The 19,912-nt window shown below is 45.2% G+C and overlaps 1 protein-coding gene across 1 annotated transcript; it reads left to right on the top strand.

Moving 5' to 3' along the window:
- The first annotated feature begins 10,492 nt into the window (after positions 1–10,492).
- On the top strand, positions 10,493–18,984 carry tnfsf11 (TNF superfamily member 11). The gene is made up of 4 exons (XM_026295209.1): positions 10,493–10,944; positions 12,839–12,874; positions 15,498–15,624; positions 17,182–18,984. Exons 1-4 carry the CDS (start codon positions 10,744–10,746, stop codon positions 17,619–17,621), a joined length of 804 nt encoding a protein of 267 aa, XP_026150994.1. The 5' UTR covers positions 10,493–10,743; the 3' UTR covers positions 17,622–18,984.
- Positions 18,985–19,912: the final 928 nt, after the last annotated feature.

Raw genomic sequence — 19,912 nt, 5'->3', positions numbered from 1 at the left:
CAAACACATGCAGGTCAGGATTAGGGTCTGAACCCAGGTGGACCAGGGGCCTTTCTGTGTGGAGTCTGCATGTTGTCCCTGTGTCTGTGTGGGTTTTCTCCTCCCACAGTCCAAACACATGCAGGTCAGGATTAGGGTCTGAACCCAGGTGGACCCGGGGCCTTTCTGTGTGGAGTCTGCATGTTGGGGTGTCTGTAGGTTGTCTCTAAATTGCCCATAGGTGTGAATGTGATTGGCCGCTGATCTGTCCAGGGGGGGCCCCTCCTGTATTGTGACCCTGGATGGGTCTAAGCTGTGTAGATGGAAGTGTTATTTTCCTCACAGAGTGAGGGCTAAATCAGTTAATAAGAGTCACATTAGTAGTTAAACTACCTTTGAAGTTGAAGCTCATCCCTCATATTTCTGCTTATAAATCCAAGCTCATGGACATTGTTAGTTTAGGCTGGAGGGCCCAGTCATAACACCCTGCTGGGAACTACAGAAATACCATTAAAATCCTGTCACATTTCCGGGCAGGGCTGGTGTGCTGCAGGTGCCAAAGGGAACAGAAGGGATTTGTATCTATCAAAGCTGGTCTCAATAACACTACCACAGTTGTTGGTTATGCCTGGATACAGCTGCACAAAACAACCATTGTTGTTGCTGTGTGATTAAAGCTAACCACGAAGGCACAAGTGTGTAATTAGGTAATGTTTTCTGCAACGGCTGGTACCTGTCAGCGTACAGCTGACTGGGCAGTGGGTGAACAGAGGTTTCTGTCTGATGTGGAGGGAGGAGGAAAGGTGGAAATACCTAATTGCATGGTGATGCATGGTGATGCAGGAGGTGAGGAATCTGTCTGACAAGCACATCTCTGATCTTCTGAGCAGTGGGAAACCTGCTGACAGACAATATGATGCTCCCAGAGCAGAGCAGCCACACAAGGATATGGTTGGCTTCACTTGTGGGTTAACGGACCTGAGTGAAGTCATTCCCAGCAGGCTTCAAATTAGGCGACGTGTGGGGGTGTGTTTGTGGAGATTCAGATCTGTGGGGATTGTTTCCTGTCTGTGAGGAACAAGAAGAGTTCCTACTGAGAAAAATGAGTTTTATCTGCTAACAATGTGACAGTTTCACCTTAAAGTTTTAATCTCACAACCAAAAAAACCCCAGAACTGTAGAAATGTCAGGCCTGTCTAGATATTTTATTCTTTTATTTGGCAAATTGATTTTATTTTCTATACATGTCAGGGATTATTTCCATATCAGGCTTAGTACCATCAGTGTCTGTACCCTGGGATGAAGCATGGAAGTGGGGCCAGCAAAGAAAGAGAAAAATAATTTGGGAAAGTCCCATTACTAACTGATGTGGGTACAAACCAAAAGCATTTCAGCATGTACATTTGGACTGTTTGTTTCACAAAGTCAAACTTCAAGAATAAGCGGAAACAATGACAGGTGATGCCCATTAACAGAGATCAGCGTTTAGCTTATTAATTGTGATGAGTAAAAAAAAAACAAACATTACCCATAACGCAACATATTAATCACAGGTTTAACTGCTGCCTTTTATTTTAACCTTTGAAAAGAAAACTCTAAACATGCACCGTAACATTACGTCAAACATAAAATCAGGGTTGGTTATAAGTAGGAGCATCACTATTATCAGACATTTTGTCAACAAGCCTGACAATATTTTCATGATGATCATTTTGACGTGTAATACCCGTCCTTCCTGTCCTTCCCGTCCTTCCTGTCCTTCCTCTTCTTCCTGTTCTTGGAAGTGGTAGCAGGAGATATGTTAGTGGCACCATCCATGGATATTGTGAGAAAGCATTACCACGGTCAAGCGGTTAAGTGACACAGACCAAGTATTACTTAGAGTGCGTCAGTTGATAGTTTAGGTGGCCACAGCAGAGTGAGTCTCCAGGATGAAGACTGGTCCGGGATGATGCTCATGCTAAAACATGACCACAGAAACCCTAATCAAAGACTGCAACGACTTCACAGAAGTAAAGCCACAGGAATGTCCCTCAGACACAACTGCAGTTTACAAGGAAATCAGGAGATCGTGTTTTTATTAATCTGCTCTGGCACATTTGTTCTGTGTAGGAACAAACACACACACTAATCCTAAGCAATGCATAGCAGTTATTGTGCAGAAGGTGATCAGTCAGCAATACAGAGAGACAGACAGGAGCCAATAGCGCACCACCCTCGGTCTGCTGCACAGTGGCGTGGGTGGATGTGTGACATCAGATAGGCTGAGTCCCGGCCTGGTGCGTCCCCCCACGCCGTGTCGATTAGTAATTCACTGACATCTCTTCCCTCCCAACGGCAACAAACGGCTGGGTTACTGGGAGAGTCCACTGGAGAGGAGGGGGCCCTTTGAGTCAAGCCAATGGAATCCATGATATACTGTACTGGGCTTTGTGCTGGAGAGGGGAAAACCAGCTACATCATCCTTAACAGGCTTTTGTTTACCCCGGCCTGAAGAACACCTCCTTTGTTTTGGCTTTTTGCTTTATTGTTCTTCTCTTCCTGATGTTTCCACAGTTTCTTTCATCACCACGGACTAATAGGTGTGAGCGGTAATGAGCCGAGGGGCTGAGGTCGTGCTGGATGACCTACTATACTCCAGCACGCAGAGCAGTGAGGCACTTCCACACTTTCTGACATGAAAACTAATTCAGACATTAATTTTCTCCTGGAACTTGTGATCCGTTGTTTTTTTAGACTGAGGTCATGACGCTGCACAATCCAACTGTAACACTCAAAACATTCACCGAGAGGAAAATCTCATTTTAGAGCTGAGAACTGGAAAACTTCCTCAGTATCCACTTTTCCTGCAGGATTAATGAGCTATAACTTCATTTGTTCTCTCTATTGTAGCTGTTATTTAACGCTCATCTTACTATTTCCACAATACATTTGTTCCTCTCCTGAATCTTCATACTTTTAGCTATTTCAATGATTTATTGGTTATCATCCATTTAATTGATCCATATTTATGTTTCCCTAAAATATTTGCCTTTATTCATACATTCAACTATTTTTATTAATATATTTATATCAGAGCAATTTGAACTAATTTATTTTAGCAGCTGAAGAAAATGAAATCTGTTTGAATCATTTATCTCTTAGGCTTCTTCTCACTAATATTAGTGCACAGTCTTTAAATGAATATCATTTTTAGATCAGTTTTTTTCCCAGTGAAAGTGAAACTATATACACACTATACCTTTAATCTCAGATGTACATATAATACTCTGCTATAAAAACATCACCGATTGCTTCGGGTATGTAATGTAATCAGTGATGTTTTTGCTGATGCTGTGGTAACAGGATTTGTGCTGGACTTCCTTAGTCCTGTTGACTTTATGAGTGAGGCCAGGACTAATAAAAGATCCCAGGGAGTCAGCACCAGGGACTTGGAAACGCTGCTCTTTAAAAACGTGAGGAGAACATGATATTTCCCTGCTATTGTCTGCTTGTTTCTAGGAGTGACCACAGTGATGCTGTAACCATGAGTGTGTGAAAGCCAAACAGCAGGCATGGACAATAACTCATCAGCTCCCAGGACAACGCCGCGCCTGGCACGATGACACTCAACAGCGTGGGAGCGGAGGGATGTCGACGGCGATCCAGCAGAAAGGGGGATCAGAACGAGATAAGCACTGATGTCAGAGGGAACAGCTGAATCATCCTGAGGGTTATCTGCCAAGTGTGTATCTGAAACTGTCTGGTGTGGACTTTGGGTGGAGGGAACATATAGTCAGTAGGCCTGCTGATGTTTTCCAAACTGACAACTGTGTTTGGGCCCAAAAGCTGGAGCTTGACTTGGACTTGGTAACACGGTAAATAATATTAGGCATCGTCTGTGAACACAAGTAGTAATGAACCTGCCTGAGTCAGAGGGGCACCCTGCACACCAGGCTCCCACCCTGCAGGAAGAGAAAACAGATGAGGTATGCTTTCACTGAGGGGCTTAAGAGGGTTCGCTTCATCTGCCGTTGCGTCTCGGCTCGTCTTTTGTTTGCTTACACCCACTGCCGCAGGTGTGTGCGTCAGTTTGAGACCGACAGACACATGACCGAGGAAACATCTTTGTTTTGACCTCAGGGTGCTGCTTCCACTCCCACGCCCACCTCGATGCAGACAGTGTGGTCTGTGTCTGTGGGCCGGGGTCACTGTGATAGACCGCGCAGAGGAAGCAGAGGTCACGTCTGGGCCACCCCAGTAAGAGGCGCCTTCTCATGATGTCACGGTCCGTCCTGCCCTGGGGTATTGCCCTTTCATCCATCCTCATCCTCCTCTTCCAAAGCCCCGTTCGATGGCTGTAAAACTAGATTTCCTATCGAAGAGAGATGTGGTTAAGAGATGAACAAAGAACAAGAGGTCGTCCAGATTTTCGGAGAATTTTGAGACGTCTTTCGAGCAAAAGAAAATGAAGCTGAATGTCTCATGTGAACTGCAGGAGTTTGTTGGGATGAACAGCTGGTGCATCCATGTATGTCAAACTTAATGTGACGAGTCTGTTTCCACTGCACTTTGTCACATTTAGTCAGGTGTAAAGAGTAAAAATTCATATGCATATTTTTTTTTTTTTTTAATATTTCCAGGTTTTAATGCACAAATTAAAATTTCACTTACAAACTGGTCCAAACCATGTCCTGTGCCTTCAGGCTGTCAGTTCCCAACACACTGATCCCTGACACTTCATCCTAACGTTGAGGACCGGAGGACTGTGTCCCACTGACACAGCAAAGTAGCTGCCGTCAGGTATCTGACGTCAACAATCCAACCTCGGCGAAGTGCGTATCAAGCCCCGCAGGCCGCCTGACAGAAATGAACCATGGGATACCGAGCGGTCAGATTTTGTGTGCATAAAGACCGAACCCTCCAATCGGTCGTACGTATGTACGACTAACGGACTCTTGACTACTCATTGGGCAGGCGTGGTCATGTGACCACTCTCACTGCTTTGTTCCCATGTGCTGCAGAGGAAACCCAAGGCTCAGCATTAATATAATCCAGTCAGATAATCACCTAACAATAAATAATACATGCACCTCTGCTGCCAACTCTGCTGGTGTCGCTCATCATTTTACTGCGTTTCCCTCCAACACAGTCCAGAAGTGTCTGCTTTGATAGTCTGCTCAGTGTTCACCCCGACTCTCCCACACTCTGCAGGCCGCAGCTGAAACAGGATCTGCCTAATGGTCTGGAATATCCCTGTTTGGGCTGATCATCACTCCAATTTTCTTTTCAAATGTGTAGTTTTGATAAAACCGCAGGCTGGTGTGATGTGACGGCAGAGGTGGTGGAGGAGGAGGAGGAGAGTGGGGTGTAAACAGTGGAGTTGCTATGGAGGCAGCGGCGTAAGATGTTTGGTGTGTGTGTGTGTGTGTGTGTGTGTGTGTGCGTGCTTTATAGCATACTTAGATTGACCTTCTTACCACAGAGGATGTGGGAGTGAGGGGAGAGAGTCGTGCCGTGAGTCTTAAAATCAGATAAAAGAGAGCAATAATAAACAGTGGAAAACTCTGGGCTCTTTTACCTTTGGTGTCCGATGTCCTTCTCGTGTGTGTGTGTGCAACCTTAAGAGGGCATGTTATCGTTTCAAAGTACTCAGTTAATCAAATATTAATACAGCAGCTGTGCTCGGGATCCGTGCCATCAAATATTTATGCCAGGCAGCAACTCAACCATTTCCTCATATTTGGCTTCTCTAATTTATGCATCTCAAGCCTTATGGTTTCAAAACAGGCTGAATACAGTGGAATCATGCTGGTCGCTTTGAAGCTGAAATAGCCCTGGGCAGAACCAGACTGACTGGACCCTGCGACTCCACTGTGACTCCACAGTCTGTCTGTGAACCCTGAACCTTCATCCTTGACCCCGTTACTGCAGACGGGATAAATTGCTGACGTCAGAGTTCGTGGACAAGCGTGATGTTGCTGAGTTTACCACCGGGTGAGTGCGAGGACATGGTTAACTGGGAATGCTCTTGGAAACCAGAGATAATCAGTTGTTCATAACATTGCAAGAGTTGGCCACTGGCAAAGGTAAACACCCTGTCTCAAGTTATATCTTTGCATGCACTTCTATGGGCACTTCAGTGTTTATCTCTCTACTACTTTGCCTCTCTCATTCATTCTTCATACTGTTTCTTCCTTCTCCCCAGTCTTCAGCTGCAGGGCTTTTGGCTGTCTGTCATCGTCTGAAAAAGCATCAGGTTTCCTTTCTGGCAGACTGTACGTTGCAAAACACAGGGGCATGGACACTGTCCAAACACTTTTTCTCTCTCACACACACATGCACACACACACATGCACACTTGAAGATCAACTCTACATTAATAAAACAGTGATACGAGCCCAACAAACACATGTTAACCTGAGTGCTGCCAGAAACCTTACCTCTGGTCTTCTCTGCCGCAGGACCGAGCTCCTGACTCCTGGAGGAAATGGCTGAAGGCGAAGGAAACCCACAACCAAACACAGGTTCTCACGGTGCATGAAAGACCCCTGACCGAGAGAAGAGCTTCACAGCACCACATCCAGATCTGGTGCTGACACCAGGCCGCAGACGGCCGAGTGCAGGAGGTCGCAGGAGCCGCGACGTGAGTTCAAGAGGTCCCCTGGGAAAGATAAGATCTGCGTCCTGCCTGTGCTCGTTCGAAGCGTCGGGAGAAGGATCCGACTGAGCGCAGACTCCATCCAGTCTTTGTGCTGTTTCAGAAACAAAACATCAACAGAAGCAGTTTTATACAAGCGCTGTGAAAATTAGAGCAATAGTAAGGGGGCAATGTGGTCGTACTACAACATAACAGAAACGATGTGTGGTTTCATGAAGTTAGAAAGCCCATAATGATGGAGTATTAAATGATTGTAGCGCCATGAGGTTTGATGGTTTGAGGGTGGGGGGGGGGGCACATATAAAAAGCCAGCTTTCTCCCATGAACTCTGCTGGCACCTAGAAATTCACTTGGATTTCGCAAACTCACCCAACCTACTACAACCAGCCCTCCTTTCCATTGTCACTGCTTCTGCCTAAAATAACTCCTGTTCCTAAAGGAGGTTCGTTTTTCTGCTGGGTTTTCAAACACTACACTGTTGTTCTGCTGGCAGTGGGAAAACAGTGGAGGTTAGGGAGGTCACTCTCCGGGCTAACAGGAGCCACTGCCATGTTTAGATGCTGCAACAGCCACAGCGTGTGACCACTGCTCCATCTGTGGACACTCAGCCTTAATGAGGTGGTCCAGCAGAACCATGTGACAATACCTTGTGATGTTTACACACATCATCCTGTGTTTGTTGTTACTTTTGTTAGGTATGAACCTGAAGTCACACACTGTTCTCTGCGCATTAATCGGTATTTTTGCATAAATCACAGACCAAATGGTTGTTTTTTTTGCTCGTACCGAGAATTTTCACCCGACTCTGCACTTCCTCTCAGCTGTGCAGTGTTTTAGCATTTTTCAGCTCATTGTTTTGGTCTGACCACAGTTTTACTATTTTGATTCACTTCCACCGCTCTCACCAAACTTTTGCCATTTTCAGGTCGGATCAAATAACTGAACGTTACCTGCCCAGCACCAAAACAGCAGGCAGCAAAGTCAGCAAGTGGCTGGTGAACAGAGTGGAGCATTCAGCTGCTAAAGAGCCACATGTTGAGCCCAGGACTTGGATGAGACCAAAACTGAGGTAAAAACAGTGAACACCGGTCTTAGATGAAATCAATCACCATAGTCATGACACAAACCAATTCCAGTGTTGCTCTGCACAAGGTGTAAACAGAAACTTGTCAACACAACTTTCTAAGATCATTACTTGTTTATCCAGCTGGTTCTATGGCTCTCAAACCAAATCAGTTTAACGGCGCTAAGGGAATGACTTAATGTGAATCTACTGCAGTTATCTACAGTAGTTATAGCAGAGCTTATCAAAAAATGACTTCAAATGTGAGGAAACCACTACAACTTGTTCTGTTTGCACTTTTAATTACAGATTAAACAAATGAGATACGTGTATGGAGTGAGTTGCTGACTGGCAGGCTGATGCTTTTACCTTTGAATGGACCTTTGTTAGTTTCCCCCCTGTTTTCAGCCTGTATGCTAAGCAAGGCCAAGTGCCCTGCTGGCCCCTTCTTCTGCTTCATATCTAGAGCAGACCCATGAGAGTGGGGCATCCATCCGCTCATCTAATTCCTGGTAAAAGCAAAAGCCACAGATTTGCTCATTTACGGCTGAAAAACCACAACACGTCATCAAACCGCATCACATATCCAGGTCTTTGTTACAACACAGACATTTGTTATGGTGACAGTGTGGAAAGGTTTTCTTATTAGTCAACACTGAGTTTAATCTTTTATTTAATGCATCTACTTGGTGTAACCTTTTAAAACAACAGGATGATATTAGACGTAAAGACCGTGGTAAGACGCAGTTCACGCTCATGGAACATAATCAAATGAAGGTGAGAGGAAATGGCGTCAGCCTGTTAGTGATATTTGTGGCCACACGCACACACACCCACACACACACACACACACACACACACACACACACAATGTGACTCACTGTGAGGAGGTGTTTCCAGGGTTGGCATCAAGTTCTCCACTTGTTGTAATAGTGGAAATCCAGGTTTCTTGTCATGTGCTATATTAAGTGGGTTATAGAAGAAACAGGCAAATAACGAGCTACAGGTGCTGCCTCTGCTGGTAGAACATGTTCATACTGAAAATATTTGGCAATTTTCATTTCTTTCTTGCAGACGCTTGGATGATAATTTCATCATATCTGTACTCAGTTAGCTTAGCTTAGCATAGTCCAGAGGGCCCAGGCTGCAGGGACTTAGTGCACTCTGCCACGGGTGAAGTATAAAACAATGGGCCCCACTTTGTGGTTGTTTGCATCTCTTTGTGATCATTTTGTCTCTTTGTGATCGTCTTTCTTTAGTCCTTATGTGTCTCTTTGTGGTTCTTTTACTTGCAAAAAGGCCGGAGCTCTCTGTCAGTTATGCAGCTCAGGCTTTATTTCATAATAAGGGTCTTGTGGAATAAAGTCTGCATAACTGTCAAAGTGCTGCTGTCTCTTCCCCAGTATTATGCTTGTTCGCTGCCTACAATAATAAAGTCGTCTTGTGCAGTTGAGCACACCTCCCTATGGTTTGGAGCGTGTTAGCTGCACAGCAGACTTGTACTTCTTCTACTTCAGCTTTGGTATGGATTAAACAAATATGGTCTAATGTGCAAATGAGTGAGTCTGATAAATGCTGGCGGTTGGATTTTGTTGGTTCTGGACAGAACTGGTACCTTTTGAAGTTTTAATGCTAAGTTAGCCTACTTGTCCCGTGGCTGCAGTGTGCATGCACTCAATTGTCAGTTTATTAGGAACATCCAGATGAAGCTGAGTGAGTCTAAATCCTCCTTCATGAGGGTGATAACGTTCAGTTTGTGTTCAGAGGCTGCAGTTTGTGCTGCTGTTGGATTGGACTGTGCTGTTCTCTCTGAAATATCCAAATATCTCCACGTCTTATCGGGGCTGGAGCCAACAGGTATCCACTGCTATTCCATGCCATCCCGCTCTAAAACAGAACCTGAACATTTTCACCTTCATGAAGGAGCTTCTCCTGCAGAACCGCTGTATTAGACCGAGCTGATGTTCCTGATAGTGGTGCGTCTCACCTGAAATAACTAAGCAGATGTAAAAAAGAGCTATTAATATGAGAGGAGAGTCATTTCCTCTCACATCTGGTGTGCAGGATTTTCTCTAGTAACACGAAATCTTTAACTCTTGGCAAGAAAGTCAAATGTTGAACTAGCTGGAGACCTGCCAGGGACTTTTTGCCAATTGACAGTTACAAAAAAATGCGATAACTGCATAAGTAATAGCTTCCAGGTATGTAGCAAATAAAAATATTATAACCACCGACGTCTTTCCTGTGTTAGAACACACAAGCCCACAGCTGGTCCTGGGAGAGAACTATGGTTAGACCTGATATAACCAATGTCTGAAGGACTGTTGTCTCTGCTGTGCAGGATGATGCATGTGCAGAGTTTCTGATATTCCTGCACAAAAATATCACCTCAAATCAGAAAATGCTCAGGCAGGATGTTGAGACTGGTTTTAGGAGCTAAATATTTAGGTTACACAGGTGTGTGTGTGTGTGTGTGTGTGTGTGTAGCTCTCAGCGCTTTAACCTGTTTCAATGAACAATATTTGCACTGATTTTGGATTTGTCAAGTAAATGATGATAAACAATAAAACAATCATTAAACCATAAGTTCATTCATTTCTTTTGGTTAATGTCACATTTAGTGTTGTTATGTTTGACCCGGATCATATATCCGTTCCTAAAGGTGTGCGCTGATGATGACAGACGGGGTTAAACCTGATTTCTTTCCCTCCATAATTTACTGTCTTCTACATTCCTGCAGTGCCTCGATGTGGAGCGTGTGTCACCGGGGGTGTGGACGCGCAGATCACGTGTTAATCCGTTTCAGCGAAAGGGCCTCCGGAGCCATAAAGGAGCCGCTTTACCTGCCGTGCGCTCAGGTCGGTCTGGTTGTTGATCGTTGTTGGTTGTTTCCGTCGGTCGCTCTGAGCACCGGAGGGTCCCTCTGATTGGCTGCAGTGGGAAAGGAGTTCTTTCAGCCCACCCACCGCTCATTATAGGGACTCTTGCAGTCTCAGTTTGCCTCTTGCATTGAGTCTGGGACCTGGCCCCGGGGCTGAACGGCACATACAGAGCGCGCATCATGGCAGCTACCCACAGCGAGTACAGAGGCTACCTGCGGAACAGCGTCGACATCGAGGCAGGGCAGCACCGTTTCCACCCGGTGCAGAGCTCGGAGCCCACGTACCGGCCGCTCCTATTCGGGACCCTCGCTGTTATGGGATTGCTTCAGGTGGCTTCCAGCGTGGCGATCCTATTACACCTGACGGGTTATCTGCAGGAGGTAAGCTCAGTACGACCCTGTGCGGGTTTCGTTTGCTTTGGTTTTTGCAGTGCGCAGTAAGACACTTGGCTCTCAGCGTGTATCCGTGCCCGAGCTTTGGCCCCGTGCGCAAATATCTGTCGAAAAGTACCGTCGCTTCTTTACTTGGCTGCAAGCGAGGTGACACAGTGCGGCGATATTTGCGCAATTTTATAATGCCATAAACTGCAGGAGACTCCTGAAGCTCCTAGCTGTATGTGAAGGGTGGCGGTGTGTGTGTGTATATGTGTGTGTGGTTAGAGGTAAACTAGATGTGATCTACAGAAGAGACAAAGCCTCAACATCGAGCCACTGCTGCCGCTTTGTGCGCCAGGGTTTGGTGTCTCTTTGAAGGCGCTGCGCCTCGGCGGCAGCAGCCTCGGCGCTTCTTCCCTCGCTGTGCAAACGGCCCGGCTGATAGCATCTCAAGAGCCCCGGTGCAAACATTTCCACGAAGATTGGTTATTTCAGCACCGGATTTCACAGGGTTCAAAGCGTCGTGAATCCGTTGTGACTTGATAAGATCTCAGCGTCCTGCCCGGGGCTCGGAGCTGCTCTGCTGCAGTGAGTCTTGTTTGCAAAAGACAGATGTTTTCACTTGAGGCTCCCGGGCAGCAGTTTCTCATGCTTGTGTTTACATGCCATCCCAGGGTTGTAGTTGTAATTCCTACGTGTCATGAGCTGTAAACCTCGGAGCATAAGCAGAGCAGAGCTGTTTTCAAGCCTTGGACACTGAAGGTTTTGGTAAATGAGTTGGAGACCGGAGCTCCTACACAGATATTATCACAGTACGCACATCCCGACACTTTGGGTTGTTTGTTGGCAGATAATCTTTGTCATCGTGGAGGCTGCACATCTGCGACCTTGTGGAAAAACATTTGCTTTCACCCGAGGTTGATGTTTTTCTGACTTTGTGGCGGTTTGGGAGCTGGATAATCGTCGCGTTTCAACAAGCCAACAGAGCAGACCACATCTCCGCTCTGTCAGGATGCTTTCAAGTTCACCTGGGGAGCATCGGCCTCTGTCTCTTCCTCAGTCTCTGTGTTACATTTCTTTGGCTTGTGTTTGGCACAAACACTGTAGTGTAGTGGTAGGTGGTTATCCACTGACTGAGAGCCAGAGGAAAATGCCGGAGAGGGAGGGAAAGGAGTCAAAACCATAGAGAAGATAAAGAAATCCAGAGACAATGTTTAATTTCATGGCTGTAATAACAGATGTGTGCTGGACTGATCTGATTATGTGACTAAAGGGATGCGGGTCCAGATCTCTGGGAGTAATTGAAGTGTTCCTCGAATACCCAGCAGCATCAGGGGCCTCTGGTTGGTCGGAGTCATATGGAAGCACTTTTAGCATGAGTCAGTAGTTGTGTGTGTGTGTGTGTGTGTGTGTGTGTGTGTGTGTGTGTGTGTGTGTGGACTGGAGTTTGGCTCCAGATCGTCATCTGCCCTCAACACCTGCAGAACTTCCTGGAGATGGAGAGCGGAGCTGGAATCTGCACAGCACCGTGCCTGTGTAGGAATGTGCTGAGTGGAGCAGGATTAAAAACACTGCGCTGAAGTGTGTTTGTGTTGTTGTGTGTCCGTCTGCATGCGTGGAAACCTAAGATGTCTACCTCAAATTAGAGAAGCCGTCCTGCTTTGGGATCCGGGGTCCAAATCACTTTGACTTTCTGCTGCGGTGAAATGCAGAGTGACGTGGAAAATAACTTGACCTCCCACTCTCACACACATACATAAACACACAAACTGAATTGCAGCTTGTCTTGGAAAATATTCCTCCCACTCACCTGTCAGGGAAACATATCGTGCTCATTAGAGGTGACAGAACTATTTTTCACACTGACCTCTCTAACCTCAGCTCATGTTTCTTTTTCCAGGTAGATCTGTCCACAGTCCCACAGAGGCCCATCGAGGTGAGTCTGACCCTCACTTGGCCCCAGACAACACAGCACACGCCCTGATTGGACCACTCAGATAAACTGCATTTCATTTGCAGTTTCTTCCTGCTGCAACACTGTGCACATACCAGTGGTCTTTCTATAAAACATGTTCACGACCACCAGCATTAGCTGCTGCTGCCGTCATTTCAGTTCCTGCTTCCTGAAGCTCAGCATCTGTGGTGTTTGATTGATTTAGTCTTATCTGTCTTTGGCACTGGAGAGAAACTGTGAGAAAACAACGTTCGAGGTTACAGAGCCAAAAATAATGTCACCGGTAATCGGATTAAAAACGTTAAAGAAGTCTACCACTCCTGTCAGAGTCACACGGAAAGTACAGTGTGTGTTTAAAAAGTCAAAAGCTAAAGCAACAACAAAAAGACAATCATTTGCAAATTAGCACTGACAGAAGTTGCAGCTTTCCCATGGGTGTGTTTTCACGGCATTCCAGAGTTCTGTAAGACGAGCACCGGCACATGCGGCACAGAGGTCAGACCACAGCAGGAAAATCACCTTTCTGCCTCATAACGGATCAGAGAGCTGTTGATAGTTTTTTATCTGTTTGATTAGTCACATACTGGCATTGTGCACAGAAAGTAGTTTACGGCATTGGCTATTAGTGAGTCACTCTTTGGCGTCAGTGGTTGCAGAGTGTTCCTTCTATGATCAGCAGTAACACGAGGGAGTTGTAAAATAGGAATTCTTAATTGTTGAAGTCATACTTCTTCTTGTTTTTTTGTTTTTTCAAAGCCTTTTTTTGGAAGTTGCCACTCGTGTTCTGGCACAGGTTTCACTGAGCAAAAGCAAAAACCATGCAGGAGGAAAAAAAGAACCCATGAATAAAAGGACTGCTCTGCCTCACTGGTGTTTGGGTTCCCATAATGCTTTAATTTTCTTTGAAATTATGTATTTGTGTTTGCTCTGGGTGTCCCTGGTGGAGGACTTACACAAACCATCCAGCCTGTCTTGGGCTGAGGAGCTCATTGTGTTGTTCGCCCTCGGCCGTTTCCCATGGAGCGCGGGGAGACTTGCTGGGAGCTTTACGAGGTGTCAGGGTGACAGGTCCACTTGGCTCAGCCCGTGTTGTGTTAGGGTCAGCCATGAGAGGAGGCCTCGGCGGACGGCTGCAGTGTCTGCAGTTCAGCTCTGCACAGGCCGGCCTGGCCTACCCCGGGCTGCGTCTGTGGTCAGTGCGATGATGGGGGTGCGGTGAGAACAGAGGACCGTGAACCAGACGCAGCTCATGATGTGAATGTTTACAGTCTGGGGAGATCGACTGTGTGGGAAAGAGATCTGACTGACAGCATGAAACACAAGGAGACAATCTGCTCTGGTGGCCAGACTCTGAGTGAGAAGACTTTTGTTCTAGCGTAGCATCTCAGAAAACATTCATCAACATAATAGAGATGTTGAATGATGCATGTGGTGTGTAGTTAAAGGGCTGCACTGTGGTGTCGCAGTACCAACCCTGTGCTGGATGTTTCTTCATGTCGCTGCTCTTGTCTGGTGCAGAGCGTTTGTCATGGGGTCACGTTTTAATTCTGGATCACGCTGTAGATCAGGACGCTGCCAAGCCGCTGCTTTGTTTGAATCATTTCTTCTTTCTGTTTAACGAGGTATGATGTGGTCTCACCACAAATCAAGATAGATCCCACAGTGCAGGGCCGACTGGGAGCGTGTTCACAATTACTTTGTAGCTGGCAAGACGTTGTTTACCCCTGTCTCATTCCAAAGACACTGCGCTATAAACATGTTTGTGCAGCAAATTGTTTTTGGAGGACGGGCAGCGCTAATCTTAGTTCCAGAGCTGTGCAAATGTGTCCTGACTTGGGTTGTGAACAAATACTTCACAGTAATATTAGCACAGCACAGGTGCAGTGTTACTACACCATGTTAATGGTGGTGGTTGGGGGTTTATTTGGAATGAGGCGCCGTGTGTGGTTTCTAAGTCGGTGTTTTTAATAATGTCTCTTTTTCCTTGTGGTGCGACAGCTACACTGAGGTGATGATGCCAAAACACCCACCATCAATTGAATATTTAGGACTTTGGGCTTTATAATTTACTGCATGTATTTACAGAGGAGTCTACCAAATGTAATTTCACATGTCTCTGCAGTCTCTTAAGATACAGATACTGATTTTTAAACCTGTGCCAACTTTGTAAGCTGGCAGCTCTGGTTCAGCAACTGTTTACTTGGCTGGAAACCATGTTTTGCTTTAGTGTATATGCTCAGCCTGTGATGGATGGCCTCGAATAGAGTCTGGAATCAGGGTTGAGCTCAGTCCAGATGCTGCTCGTGCCAAATCTGTGAGAAGTGCAGTTTATCAGAAAAGTTGCAACAGGAGGCCTCCCTGTCACAGTCAGAAAGAGTGTTTAGCAGGCTAGACGAAGAGGACTGCTACTACACACAGACAAGCTGTTCATGTGTGCTGTCCACTTATCGTCCTAACGCAGTCCAGCCATTCAAAGAGACAGAAAGAGACAGCAGAACACAGCTGTGGTAAAACATGTCAAAACAGTGTTGTGGCTTGAAGAAAGTGTGAGTGAACTGGAGATGTGTCTTTACTGATGCTGGGCAGCTTCTCCTGCTTTCTACAGGAAGTTCAGACGGAGCCGGTGCTGAACGCCTTGAAAGACACGAGGAAGAACAGACGGTGCAAACCTCCCAAAGACAGCCTGCCATCAGCTCATCTGCCCATTAAAGCACATCAAGAGTTCTCCAAGAGTGAGTCAATGTCAATGTAATATGGCACTAGAAACGCTAATCTGTCAAACGTGTTATTACAAACACAATCCGACTTTGTAACGAAGAATCTGGTGGCACCAAATTCAGTGTTAGAAGAGCCAAAAAGTTGTTTCCAGATGTATTTACGCACATCAACATCCAGATGTAGCAGCTGTGACAAATGTAGCTTGATATGTCCATCCATCATCTAGACCCCCTTAGCCCTAACCAGGGTCCCAGGGATCTGCTGGAGCCTGTCCCAGCTCTCTTTGGGTGAAAGGCAGGGGTCCACCCTGGACAGGTCCCCAGTCCATCACAGGGCCACATAGAGACAAACAACCTCACACACTCACACTCACTCCTATGGGCAATTTAGAGTCACCAATCAACCTGACATACATGTTTTTGGACTGTGGGAGGAAACCAGAGTACCTGGAGAAAACCCACACAAGCACAGGGAGAAGATGCAGACTCCACACAGAAAGGCCCCTGATGGGTTTCAAACCAGGAACCTTCTTGCTGTGAGGTAACAGAGCTAACCACTAAACCACCGTGCTGCCCCTAGCTTGACATATCTGACTCAAAATGATAAAATGCTGTTTAAACGTTTTCTAGGTTGGGAAGATCAAGTAAAAAATATCTAACATAAACCAAAACACCAAATAATGTGCAAAACTTAAGGCCAACCCTGTGAAAACCCAGAATTTAGATCCCTACAATTGTTTTTTTAAACTATTTTCATCTGTTTTGAAAGTGTCTCATAGATTCACTATAACATGCAAACTGCTACGAGGTTAAAAATGTATAACCATTTGTGATATCATTGGCTTATTTTCATGGGTGGTCTTAATCTTTTGCACACAACTGTAATAACTACATTTCTCAAAGATGAACAATTACATTTTATTAAAATATAAAATTTTCTTTAAACTAGATATTTTAGATTGGACCGCATTAAAGCTTTGCCCTTAGTAATCAAATTACTTTTGTTTAAACCTGCATAAACAGTTTATTTTTCTGGCCACACAAAATTGGAATACCGCAGTGTCTGTGTCCACCTGATGAGTCCAGTGTTCCCTCAGTTTGAGCTCTGGGTTTGGTCTCCACCACCTCCTCATGGAAACCTCTGGCTCTTTAGCTGCTAAATGCTCCACTATGTTCTGACCCAGCTGGTCTCTGACTGGGTCTACCTGCTGTTTGCTGCTGAGCAGGTAGAGGACTGTGGCTTTTTACAGCTGCTGAAACTCTGAGGCCCAGAACAAGGGAACCAGAACAGGAAAGTTGGGTCCAGTCAGCTCTAATCAATGAAACTCACTATAAAGCCGAGGGGAGCTGCAGATTTAGCTGATTATTATCTGTAGGTTCATCACTATGACCAAATTTCTACATTGCTCTTACAAAAATAACAGTTATAGCTAATTTAGGTGAAGCTGACATGTATAAATGGTGTAAATCACTCAGATAAACTTTCTACGCTGATGTCTTTGTGTTTGATTTTGTTTATTATATACAAACATGGATTAACCAAAGTTGTTTTCTGTTCTTACTGCTCTGCAGAGGGTGAGCCGAGGGCTATCACCATTGACTGGGATGAGGTGCATGGATACCACAACAGAATGGGCTACCAAAAGGGCAAACTGCTGGTGATGGAGTCAGGTTTCTACTACGTCTACGCCAAGACCTGCTTCCGCTACTACAAGTACACACCAGAGGACAGCAGTCAGGCCGGGACTCTGCCTGTGGATGTTAGCAACTCCCAGCTCATCCAGTACGTGTACCACGAGAGCATCAAACAGAACAGCAAGGCCCAAATGCTGATGAAGACGGGCAGCACCATGCGCTTGAACAACACCAGCTATAACATGTACTGCGCCCAGCAGGGCCGAGGCCTCCGGCTGGAGGAGGGAGACACCTTGTTTGTTAACGTGTCCAATGCCTGGATGCTGGACCCCGAGGGAGAAGGGACGTATTTTGGGGCCATAAAGTTGGGTAACTGAAATAGAAACGTGGGAAGCAGACATGCTACTGAACATTTAATATACCAAGGAACCACTGTCAAAAAAAATGTTTTTTTATTGTCATTGTATTGTTTTTTTTTTACATTGCTCTTCACCAGACACCCTAGGAGTCCTTTACGAGAACAGTTCATGGAAAAGACAGTTACCTTTTAAAGACATGCCACTTAGCCCCCTCCAAAAATTGAGACATACAGTTCTGTACTCCATCCAAAACAGCACTGGACTTTTTTTTATAGTACTGCGGTTTCTGTTGGGTAATTTCAATCCAATTTCAGTTCAGATTACAATATTTATTCACAAGCATAGACATGTGTTTATGCACTAATTAAACAAACCTCAAGGGAGCAACTGTGGAAGTAAGTTTTGATGGCCAGAAGTGCAGTGAGAAAGGACTTATGTTTTTCTTATTTTTATGTGTTTATTGTGTGGAAAAATGTCCAGAACGAACACTGAAGCTGGTGGAGCATCTCCTTGTACTGATTGCACAGGCTACCCGGCCTGTCTGTGACCCACGGCAGCGAATGCACAAATGTTTTCCTGAAAGGTTTTGTAAGTGTGATCAAGGCAGGCAGTGAGGCGTCCTCGCAGCAAGCGGGACAATTGGAAACGAGCAGTTAGATGGTAATTTACGCCACAGAGTCTCTAAGGCACTATTGAAACTTAATGCCGTGAGAGAGTCACTTCACGTTGTTTTAAAGACCAAGTGTGTGCCCCCCAAAACTCATGTTTTATCCAGTTTTCTGTCTCTAATGAGTGGCCTGCTTCACTGAAGGCAATTACACGACAATGTCATTTTAAACTAAAGAGAAATGACATCTGTTTATGTTTTTGACAATCAACAAGCGAGGCAGATAGCTGGACTGTCTGACCATTAAACGACACAGAGAGACACTTGCCTTCTTTACCTTTAGGAGCCAAACTGAGTTTGGTTCATCTTTAACTTAAGTTTTGTTTTTCATTTGGCTCTTCACTGAGGTAAATGGGGAATATGCACTAAATATTTATTTATTAGCTGTAGAAGTACAGCGGCAGGTCATTGTTAAAGTGACCTTTCGGCTGTAAGAATCAGTTATATTTTATGTCTATATGACATTCATTACGCAGCACTTAGAGGAAATAATAGACACGCTTTTTGTTATTCAAACACAGGGGCTTCAGTTTAAATTCCATATTTATGTATCTTCATTTCGACAATTCTGTGTGCACTTGCCTAGCCAAAAGTAATACAGACTCATTGTTTCTTCTACAAGATTGTAGCATAGCTATAAGACCTGATAGATGTTTTTCCATTCGGTGTTCTTTTTATTTATGTTTGTGTTTGTTTTAATAAAAAAAACTACTTTTGTAACAGAGTTTCATGTGTATCAACGTTATCGGTGCAGGCTGGTGCTGTTTGCAGTGAAGAGGGTTGTGACCTGAGGAGCAGCCCACCCTCACTGACTGTTATTATTGTGATGTGCAATCTGATCATCTCCACAATCTCTGGAAAATTCAACACCACTGTGGCCAAAGAGCGAAGTCTTGCTTTCCCTCGCTGCGACCCCAGCCACCAGCTCATTACACAGATAGGTTGTATAGACAAAACACCCACTGCTGCTGCAGCGCCACTAACTCATAGCAGACATTTGGAGCAGCACAGAACGACCTGCAAAATAAACAAGAAACAGACTGCAAGGGATGGGAATAATGATGAGAATTATTATTTCTTTAAAGCGTATAGATCGGTTTGATCATTTTGGCAATGGGCCTCCCATGAAGCTGCACGGTGTGTGTGAGATGTTGGACCCGCGGCCAAACAATTCCTCTATTGTCTTTACTTGGGCGTTCACCAGCATGCAGTACAGCCAGAGAAAGGCTGAGGTTCACACGTTTGTGCTGTGAGCTGGGACCTCACACGGCTTTCAGCTCATTGTTCCGGAGTTACTAAGAGTTTGATTTAAAATCTGGGGGTTGTGGAGAAATACTTGGCCGAGGTGCATAAGGACCTGATTAGTTTTCAAGTTTTGGCATTGTTTCATCGCACAGCACTGACTGCAAAAGCCTAACATTTAATAATGAAATGGTAATACTTCTTTTGAGGAAAGGGATGTTTTTACAGAACTGTTTTACACAATTAAGAAACAATAGTCGCACAAAGTTTTGCAACAAAACAATTCGGCTGTGGTGTCCATAGGGTTCCTCTGGTTCAGATTTAAACAGCTACGGCCATAAGTGTAAACAGTGGACTTCCGTAGTGTGCCACCCTTTTAAAGTGACTTGATTTCTCAATT

This window comes from Mastacembelus armatus, chromosome 21 (assembly GCF_900324485.2).
Source record: "Mastacembelus armatus chromosome 21, fMasArm1.2, whole genome shotgun sequence".
NCBI lineage: Eukaryota > Metazoa > Chordata > Actinopteri > Synbranchiformes > Mastacembelidae > Mastacembelus > Mastacembelus armatus.
This window is presented reverse-complemented; position numbering and strand designations above follow the sequence as displayed.